Source organism: Diaphorina citri, unplaced genomic scaffold, assembly GCF_000475195.1.
Source record: "Diaphorina citri unplaced genomic scaffold, Diaci psyllid genome assembly version 1.1 scaffold3913, whole genome shotgun sequence".
In the NCBI taxonomy this organism is placed as follows: Eukaryota; Metazoa; Arthropoda; class Insecta; order Hemiptera; family Psyllidae; genus Diaphorina; species Diaphorina citri.
The window spans coordinates 1-10,897 of NW_007381312.1; the positions used below are offsets into that span (position 1 = coordinate 1).

The 10,897-nt window shown below is 41.6% G+C and overlaps 1 protein-coding gene across 1 annotated transcript; it reads right to left on the reverse strand.

Moving 5' to 3' along the window:
• Nucleotides 1-406: 406 nt before the first annotated feature.
• LOC103520668 (importin-7-like) lies at nucleotides 407-9,617 on the reverse strand (the record flags this gene model as incomplete). Its single annotated transcript, XM_026831697.1, has 12 exons — nucleotides 9,565-9,617; nucleotides 6,798-6,855; nucleotides 6,255-6,378; nucleotides 6,037-6,211; nucleotides 5,257-5,556; nucleotides 3,632-3,746; nucleotides 3,476-3,577; nucleotides 2,643-2,834; nucleotides 2,208-2,378; nucleotides 2,007-2,087; nucleotides 1,634-1,822; nucleotides 407-633 (listed from the first exon to the last, which is right to left on the reverse strand). Coding segments are annotated over exons 1-12 (1,787 nt in total), but the record flags the coding sequence as incomplete, so codon positions are not given.
• Between the last annotated feature and the right edge of the window lie 1,280 nt (nucleotides 9,618-10,897).

Sequence of the window (10,897 nt, forward strand, 5' to 3'; positions counted from 1 at the left end):
GGGGGCGAGGAGGAGGTAGAGAGAGCAATGTGCATAGACCCAGCACACACAGCTTCCTGTCGTGAAGTCTGAGGGGGGAGTAAACAAATAGATTAATAGATATACAGGGTGAACACGAAAAACGTAACCAAAATGAGGTTAAGTAGGTACATATTTTAATTTACCTTATATCATCCTGCAGAAAGTCCGCAATGCACAAGCTTTATGAACGTATTTCTCAGAAGAAAATGCTTCGAAGCTCCGTGAAAAATTGAGATAATGGGACAATATGGGTATTGTAAGAAAGCTGAGACTTTAGAGATATTATTCCTGTTGCAAGCTGGTAGAATCGGCCTTTTCTAGTAAATTAAATCACCTCTTGAAAATTTAAAAGAAAATGCTGATAGGGGACAAGCCAGACACTCACCCCAGAAAACAGTCCGTGTCCAGGATCCACTGTTTGATGAAATGGGCCGTGACAGACTCCTGCGCATTCAGTTTGGACTGCAGGTTGTTCATCACTTGGAAGAATAGCTGAGGATTGTAGTAGAGCGCAGCAATCACCACTTGAAGACACATGGTGCGCAGTTCCGAGGTTTTGATTTCGCGCATCAGACGTTCCAGCATGAGCTCGACGATCATTTTCTTTACAAGCTGAATGAACAAGCGAAAATTTCGTTTATAAGCAGTTCCCCCTACCCTTTAGAGATTTGAAGTCACTAGTACTCCCCAAATTGAGACAATCTACCCACCTCTTCACATTAATATCACCCAGACTGAGAGTGGGGCCGTTAAAAACCAACAAACGTGATTGCCCAGAGAGTAACTCATACGGATATCAACTACCAACCACGCGCAAGTTTGACTATCTACCTATAGTGATCCATTGAGAACTAATAAATCCGTGGTATGCCCCTCAGTTGGGCGCGAAGAGTCAACACAAGAGCACCAGAAATAACCCGTTGAAATATTTACAATCTTAAAACGAGTAAAATTTTTTGTCGATGGTGGGCATCAAACTCGGGATCTTCTGCATGGCAAGCAAGCACGTTACCACTAGACTAACCGTACCCCAAACTGAGACGATCTGCCCACCTCTTCACATTAATATCACCCAGCCTGAAAGTGGGGCCGTTAAAAACCAACAAACGTGATTGCCCAGAGAGTAACCCATACGGATATCAACTACCAACCACGCGCAAGTTTGACTATCTACCTATAGTGAACCATTGAGAACTAATAAATCCGTGGTATGCCCCTCAGTTGGGCGCGAAAAGTCAACACAAGAGCACCAGAAATAACCCGTTGAAATATTTACAATCGAAAAACGAGTAAAATTTTTTGTCGATGGTGGGCATCAAACTCGGGATCTTCTGCATGGCAAGCAAGCACGTTACCACTAGACTAACCGTGCCCCCTTGTGTTGTGTACTAGATAAAACCAACCTCAGTGGTGCAGTGGTTAGCGTGGTGGACTACGGATCTGGAGGTTGGCGGTTCGAGTCAAAGTCAAGTCAAAAAATTTAGCGTAGTGCATTAAGCGGTGAACGACATTTGTGACAAGCATTTATGCTTAACACAATTAAAATTCCTTTTTACCTACTAGTTAAAACAAAAATTATTAGTGTGGAAAAAATACAAGCGGTTTCACCTACCTGAGGTTCAATAAGCTGGACCACACTCTTCTGATGATTGAGGAACATTTGGATGGCGATGGCCGCTTCTACTTTCACCGGTAGCTCCTTGTCATGTAGCAAAGCGTTTAGTAGAAGTCTAATGGCCTCCACTAGAATACTCTCATCCTGGAACTTGATCTCACTGAAGTTGTACAGTGTCCAACAAGCCTGGAATAGAATAGAATACTCATTTAGTTTGTATTAATCATGTAACAAAGCGTTTAGTAGAAGTCTAATGGCCTCCACTAGAATACTCTCATCCTGGAACTTGATCTCACTGAAGTTCTACAGTGTCCAACAAGCCTGGAAATATAACCACCAACAGAACATAGTAAAGAGTTAATTCACCAACCCACCCATCACTACAGAAAGAAACTAGAATACTCTCATCCTGGAACTTGATCTCACTGAAGTTGTACAGTGTCCAACAAGCCTGGAAATATAACCACCAACAGAACATAGTAAAGAGTTAATTCACCAACCCACCCATCACTACAGAAAGAATTAAAACAAAAATTATTAGTGAGGAAAAATTACAAGCGGTTTCACTTACCTGAGGTTCTATAAGCTGGACCACACTTTTCTGATGATTGAGGAACATGTGGATGGCGATGGCCGCTTCTACTTTCACCGGTAGCTCCTTGTCATGTAGCAAAGCGTTTAGTAGAAGTCTAATGGCCTCCACTAGAATACTCTCATCCTGGAACTTGATCTCACTGAAGTTCTACAGTGTCCAACAAGCCTGGAAATATAACCACCAACAGAACATAGTAAAGAGTTAATTCACCAACCCACCCATCACTACAGAAAGAAAACGAATCGGTCCTGAAAAGAACTGATTTAGTCAGTGGCAGACAGATGAGAAAATTGACCTCAGCTGACAGAATTATACATAAAATCAGCCTTTCTTAGAATTTACAAAGACAAAATAGTACTGAATGATAAATTGATAGGAAATACACAGAAGTAGGAATAATTAATAACTTACCCTGGCTCTCATATGTCCGTGGGGATTGGAGAACTCGGGAAACACATAGGTGCAAATCAGCTTGTCCATTTGACACTGAGGATTGTAGTAGAGCGCAGCAATCACCACTTGTAGACACATGGTGCGCAGTTCCGAGATTTTGATTTCGCGCACCAAACGTTCCAGCATGAGCTCGATGAATGGTTGAATACACTGGAAAACATAGAGATAATATAAGAATAGCTGAGGATTGTAGTAGAGCGCACCAATAGAACATAGTAAAGAGTTCATTCACCCACCCCCCACAGAAAGAAAACGAATCGGTCCTGAAAAGAACTGATTTAGTCAGTGGCAGACAGATGAGAAAACTGACCTTAGCTGACTGAAGTAATACATAAAATCAGCCTTTCTTAGATTTTACAAAGACAAAATTGTATTGAGACTAATGAGGTTTTACAAAGACAAAATAGTAATGAGACTAATGAGGTTTTACAAAGACAAAATAGTAATGAGACTAATGAGGTTTTACAAAGACAAAATAGTAATGAGACTAATGAGGTTTTACAAAGACAAAATAGTAATGAGACTAATGAGGTTTTACAAAGACAAAATAGTAATGAGACTAATGAGGTTTTACAAAGACAAAATAGTACTTAATGAGACTAATGAGGTTTTACAAAGACAAAATAGTAATGAGACTAATGAGGTTTTACAAAGACAAAATAGTAATGAGACTAATGAGGTTTTACAAAGACAAAATAGTAATGAGACTAATGAAGTTTTACAAAGACAAAATAGTACTGAATGATAAATTGATAGGTAATACACAGAAGTAGGAATAATTAACAACTTACCCTGGCTCTCATATGTCCGTGGGGATTGGAGAACTCGGGAAACACATAGGTGCAAATCAGCTTGTCCATTTGACTCTTATATTTTACAAAGACAAAATAGTACTGAATGATAAATTGATAGGTAATACACAGAAGTAGGAACAATTAATAACTTACCCTGGCTCTCATATGTCCGTGGGGATTGGAGAACTCGGGAAACACATAGGTGCAAATCAGCTTGTCCATTTGACTCTTATACATCTCCTTCTTCAATAGAATGTCCGCCACTTGTCTGCGGGAAAAAAAAAAAAATCAGGGAGAAAAATTGAATCAAGGACTAGAAAAAATTAATCAAGAACTAGAATAATAACAATAAAAATCTTTGTGGTAAAGCAAGCTCTCTGCTAGTTCACAACTTTTGCGGGTACCAAAGCATTACTAAGTACCTCCTTTACTATTAATTCTCATACATCATTCATCTTTTTTTACAATGCCGCCACTGATTAATCAAGGACAAGAATAATAATAATAAAAATCTTTGTGGTAAAGCAAGCTCTCTGCTAGTTCACAACTTTTGCGGGTACCAAAGCATTTTACTAAGTGCCTCCTTTACTATTAATTCTCATACATCATCAATCTTTTTACAATGCCGCCACTGATCGCTACTGCATTAAAGTAGCTATAGCTGCTCGATTGTCCTCACGAGGCTGAGTGCACCCCGAACTCCAAGCACAGAGCCGAAAAAACTTCGACTCCGCCGGGAATCGAACCCGGGACCTCCGGCATGCAAGCCTAGTGTTACTCGTGCGGGTCCCAACTCACCAAACTTAACCCTAATGTACTCGTGCGGGTCCCAACTCACCAAACTTAACCCTAATGTACTCGTGCGGGTCCCAACTCACCAAACTTAACCCTAATGTACTCGTGCGGGTCCCAACTCACCAAACTTAACCCTAATGTACTCGTGCGGGTCCCAACTCACCAAACTTAACCCTAATGTACTCGTGCGGGTCCCAACTCACCAAACTTAACCCTAATGTACTCGTGCGGGTCCCAACTCACCAAACTTAACCCTAATGTACTCGTGCGGGTCCCAACTCACCAAACTTAACCCTAATGTACTCGTGCGGGTCCCAACTCACCAAACTTAACCCTAATGTACTCGTGCGGGTCCCAACTCACCAAACTTAACCCTAATGTACTCGTGCGGGTCCCAACTCACCAAACTTAACCCTAATGTACTCGTGCGGGTCCCAACTCACCAAACTTAACCCTAATGTACTCGTGCGGGTCCCAACTCACCAAACTTAACCCTAATGTACTCGTGCGGGTCCCAACTCACCAAACTTAACCCTAATGTACTCGTGCGGGTCCCAACTCACCAAACTTAACCCTAATGTACTCGTGCGGGTCCCAACTCACCAAACTTAACCCTAATGTACTCGTGCGGGTCCCAACTCACCAAACTTAACCCTAATGTACTCGTGCGGGTCCCAACTCACCAAACTTAACCCTAATGTACTCGTGCGGGTCCCAACTCACCAAACTTAACCCTAATGTACTCGTGCGGGTCCCAACTCACCAAACTTAACCCTAATGTACTCGTGCGGGTCCCAACTCACCAAACTTAACCCTAATGTACTCGTGCGGGTCCCAACTCACCAAACTTAACCCTAATGTACTCGTGCGGGTCCCAACTCACCAAACTTAACTCTAATGTACTCGTGCGGGTCCCAACTCACCAAACTTAACCCTAATGTACTCGTGCGGGTCCCAACTCACCAAACTTAACCCTAATGTACTCGTGCGGGTCAGAACTCCACAGCTCTTCATCGGCATCCGTGTAGGAGAGGAACGGAAACAGGACTTCTTGTATGATGGCCGTAGCGTGTGGTTTCAGCCGGGCCCAGCAGTGGCCGTGGCCGACGGCCTGCGTCAGATAGTTCAGGGCCTGTTGCATGACGCGGGGCGAGATGTAGTGGCCGGCCCGGTATTGGGCCAGCGTGGCGAGGAGCACATCGAGAATACCGGCCGAGAAGGTTTTCAAATACCAGCGCGCGAACTCTTCGTAGTCCGACACGACACCGCCAGGACTACCGTATCTGAAATGAGAAGGAAAGAGAGAAATGAGCCTTGACTGTTGTCTTAGAGACCGTTCCCACTTGTCATTCGGACACAAAATCGTGTGGTGTGTAGGGGGAACACTCTCATTTAAATTACATTGCCTAGTAAGTAACGTTCGAAAAAAAAAAAAAAAAAAAAAAAAAAAAAATAGGAAAAACCCAAAAAGGGGGACGGGGGTTTTTGGGGGAAAAAAAAAAAAAAAAAAAAAAAAAATTGTGAAACTCACGAAAGTGGGAACGGGGTCTTGATGGGACTTTTCGGTCTCATCCGATAGTAACATAATTAGAGGGAAATTGAAAAATAATTTGGGTATACGGTATAGGTACTTTGGCTAGTTAGCATTAGCGCTGGGTTTCGATTTCCGCCCAGGACAGATGTCACCCTGAGAAAAAAAAGTTATCCTCTCTCAAAAAATAAAAATAAAATAATAATAAAAAAACTAAAACAAGATTTCTTACCTCTCAAAAATGCGGGACAGGATGTGAAGGGCCCACTTCTTGCATTTCCACCAGGGTGTATCTGCCCGTTCATCCTCGTCCAGAGTTAGGGTGTGTTCAGGTACAGGTCGCTCTGCTACCTGACGAAATATCTCCATCCACTGGGCAAACACCTCACAGAAACAAGATTTCTTACCTCTCAAAAATGCGGGACAGGATGTGAAGGGCCCACTTCTTGCACTTCCACCAGGGAGTATCTGCCCTCTCATCCTCGTCCAGAGTTAGGGTGTGTTCAGGTACAGGTCGCTCCGCTACCTGACGAAATATCTCCATCCACTGGGCAAACACCTCACGGGAGATAACCTGCAAAATCAATAGGAGTTAGGGTGTGTTCAGGTACAGGTCGCTCTGCTACCTGACGAAATATCTCCATCCACTGGGCAAACACCTCACGGGAGATAACCTGTAGGTATGTGATGTGCACAACTGCACAACTTCTTCAACCTTGGTCTAAAATTTTACCATCAGTACTTTTCTCCCTGGCCATTAAAATGATTGTTTAGGTAGGTACTCATGTTCATCTAAATTCACTACTGATCAGAAAATTACCCAGTGCACTGTGTACACCTCTGTTATAATAAGATCATAATCAGCATGACTCTCTCAGAACTTTGTTCTAAAATTTTACCATAAGTACTTTTCTCCCTGGCTATTAATAAAATGATTGTTTAGGTACCTAGGTACTCATGTTCATCTAAATTCACTACTGATCAGAAAATTACCCAGTGCACTGTGTACACCTCTGTTATAATAAGATCATAATCAAAGGCCCTTTGCACTCTGCATGTAGCAAAAATTGAATTCAATAACATTATGATTAAATTTCAATTACTTACATGTGGTGTGCAAAGATCACAGTTCAATGAGGGTCAAGATCAATATTACATATTACCTAATCAGCACAAATGCAATCAGTACAAACATGACTCTCTCAGAACTTTGTTCTACAATTTTAAGTACCATAAGTACTTTTCTCCCTGGCCATTAATAAAATGATAGTTTAGGTAGGTACTCATGTTCATCTAAATTCACTACTGATCAGAAAATTACTCAGTGCACTGTGTACACCTCTTATAATGAGATCATAATCAAAGGCCCTTTGCACTCTGCATGTAGCAAAAATTGAATTCAATAACATTATGATTAAATTTCAATTACATGTGGTGTGCAAAGATCACAGTTCAATGAGGGTCAAGATCAATATTACATATTACCTAATCAGCACAAATGCAATCAGTACAACATGCTGCCAAGTATTCTTTGAAATATTGAAGTTAAAGAGACAGACATAAATAAGAAAACATTGGGGAAAAAATTATGAAAGATGGAAAAAAAATCAATGGAAATGTTCAACAGTGGTGAGATATCCCAAAAAGAGTGCAAAGAATGGAAACGACAGGGATAAAATGGTAAGAGAGCAAGAAATAGGAGGAAAGACTGTGTGAACCAAGCCTTGAGGGAGAAGAATTCATTATGACATGAGGTAGTATGCGGGCCGCGGGTTGGACAACCCTGTTGTAGAACTTGTAGAAGGTACAGTTACAGGACTTTCTTTTACCCTCTGTATAAGATGTTAAAATATGTCCCTTAAATCTGATGAATAAATGGCAATTGCCAGCCTAGTTAGCTCAGTTGGTAGTGCGTCTGCCTCGTAAGCGCTAGGCCGCGGGTTCGATTCGCGCCCGGGGCGGATTTTATTCTGATGGGATAATATTCGTTCTCGGAACGGCTGGCTTTCTCCTATCATGTCTTCCTCCTCTCTTCGATTTCGGGACGATAAGACCATAGCAGTTACAGTTCCCTCTGTCAAACCTCTTCAAAAAAAATCAAAAAATTTTAGCCAACCAGATTGCTTAAACAGAGATTAAATCCTAAACGAAGTTTAAACTCACTTTGCGGCCCCGGAAATGAAAGGCTTAGGTGTACGGACAAACAGCCCTAAAGTATGGGTTAAACTCCAACGAATCTACTTATTGGTAGTGAAAATGATAGCCTTTTTATAATTTGAGTGGAAGTCACTACATTACCGAGAGCCTCCTTTACTGATTCGATGATTTAGTGGTCACAGATGCTCGCCTTGTAAACAGGAGTTTGAGGGTTTGACCCCAGCTGAATTATGAGCATTATCAATAGGCACTACGTTATTTTTGCGGCCCCGGAAATGAAAGGCTTAGGTGTATGGACAAACAGCCCTAAAGTACGGGTTAAACTTCAACGAATCTACTTATTGGTAGTGAAAATGATAGCCTTTTTATAATTTTAGTGGAAGTCACTACATTACCGAGAGCCTCCTTTACTGATTCGATGATTCGGTGGTCACAGATGCTCGCCTTGTAAACAGGAGTTTGAGGGTTTGACCCCAGCTGAATTATGAGCATTATCAATAGGCACTACGTTATTGACCACTATGCTCGTAGATAAGCACTTTTATAGAAAATCTAAGAGCTATATTTTTTTCCCTTTTTAACTTTCACAATACCTATCAAATCTTGTCACTGGTTAACCCATTCAGACATCAATCCGCGAGTGCCTCCAGCTCACCAAACTTAACCCTAATGTACTCGTGCGGGTCCCAACTCACCAAACTTAACCCTAATGTACTCGTGCGGGTCCCAACTCACCAATCAAAATAAGGATAATGTGTAAAATTAGAGAGCGGTGGCCTCAAAAAACTTTTTTCTTTGTCTCAAAGGAGTGGGCATTTTTTAATTACCCTCTCAAGAGGTTAATATCTGGTTCTCAGTGTAGTTGGTATCGTGTGATAGTTTCCGATATTTTTTTCTAATTTTTTTTAGAATTCGTACTCCTTTTTTTTTTCTTTTACATGACTCTCTCAGAACTTTGTTCTAAAATTTTACCATACCTAAGTACTTTTCTCCCTGGCCATTAAAATGATTGTTTAGGTAGGTACTCATGTTCATCTAAATTCACTAAAGATCAGAAAATTATCCAGTGCACTGTGTACACCTCTGTTATAATAAGATGATAATCAAAGGCCCTTTGCACTCTCGTGTAGCAAAAATTGAATTCAATAACATTATGATCAAATTTCAATTACATGTGGTGTGCAAACATCACAGTTCAATGGGGGTCAAGATCAATGTTACATATTTCTTACCTATCAGCACAAATACAATCAGTACAACATGCTGCCGAGTATTCTTTGAAATATAGAAGTTAAAGAGACAGACACAAATAAGAAAACATTGGGGAAAAAATTATGAAAGTTGGAAAAAAATTAATGGAAATGTTCAATAGTGGTGAGATATCCTAAAAAGAGTCGAAAGAATGGAAATGACGGGGATAAAATGGTAAGAGAGCAAGAAATAGGAGGAAAGACTGTGTGAACCAAGCCTTGAGGGAGAAGAATTCATCATGACATGAGGTACACAATAGGGCTGCCTGGAAGAGACTGACAAACACAGACCCTATTTAAATAAGAAAAGGCCTGAGGGCAGGGGGAGGAAGAAGATGATGAGGTATCCTAACCTGATAACTTCTGGTGCCATCACCACAGCATCTACAATGGCATCTCGGATCATGGCCTTGTCTTGTTCATTGAGAGTTGAACTCAAACCGAGTTTAAACTCACTTTGTGGTCCTTGGCCTGAGTGGTCTTTTTGTGTATGACTACCAATAAGTAAGTACTTAATGATCAACTTCTTCTTCTTCTCTTTTCCCAGACATATTCGAAGACTTCGTGTCCCCGGTGTCGGCAGCCCAAACCCTCCTCCACGCCATGTGTAAGAAGAGAAAGAACATGCTGAGTAAGACCATGCAGTTTGTAGTGAGTGTGCTTACTTCCCCCGAGGCGGAAGCTAAACAGAAGGACGGTGCCTTGCATATGGTCGGGTAAGTAATGTGCGATTCTTACACCCGTATTTATGAACAAAATGCTGGCTCTTAAGTTCGTGCTAAGCATAGTCTCAAGGCATTTGATTGGTCAATTTCGACTTGAGACTGATCTATATTGTAAAGACCATGCAGTTTGTAGTGAGTGTGCTTACTTCCCCCGAGGCGGAAGCTAAACAGAAGGACGGTGCCTTGCATATGGTCGGGTAAGTAATGTGCGATTCTCAATTGTAAAAACCATTTAACGAGAACGAATTGTTTGTTTCTCAAGCAAATCAAATCAAATCGAATTTTATTGAACAAAAATACAATTAAGTAATGTACATAATTCAAACCTCTGTGGCCGAGTGGGTATCACACTAGGCTTGCATGCCGGAGGTCCCGGGTTCGATTCCCGGCGGACTCGAAGTTTTTTCGGCTCTGTGCTTGGATGTAAAAACCATTTAACGAGAACGAATTGTTTGTTTCTCAAGCATATCAAATCAAATCGAATTTTATTGAACAAAAATACAATTAAGTAATGTACATAATTCAAACCTCCGTGGCCGAGTGGGTATCACACTAGGCTTGCATGCCGGAGGTCCCGGGTTCGATTCCCGGCGGGGTCGAAGTTTTTTCGGCTCTGTGCTTGGAGTAAAGACCATGCAGTTTGTAGTGAGTGTGCTTACTTCCCCCGAGGCGGAAGCTAAACAGAAGGACGGTGCCTTGCATATGGTGGGGTAAGTGATGTGCGATACTTTATTGTAAAGACCATGGAATTTGTAGTGTGTATTCTTACTTCCCCCGAGGCGGAAGCTAAACAGAAGGACGGTGCCTTGCATATGGTGGGGTAGGTGATGTGCGATACTTTATTGTAAAGACCATGGAATTTGTAGTGTGTGTGCTTACTTTCCCCGAAGCGGAAGCTAAACAGACGGACGGTGCCTTGCATATGGTTATGGTTGGATAAGATTTAACAAGAACAAATTGT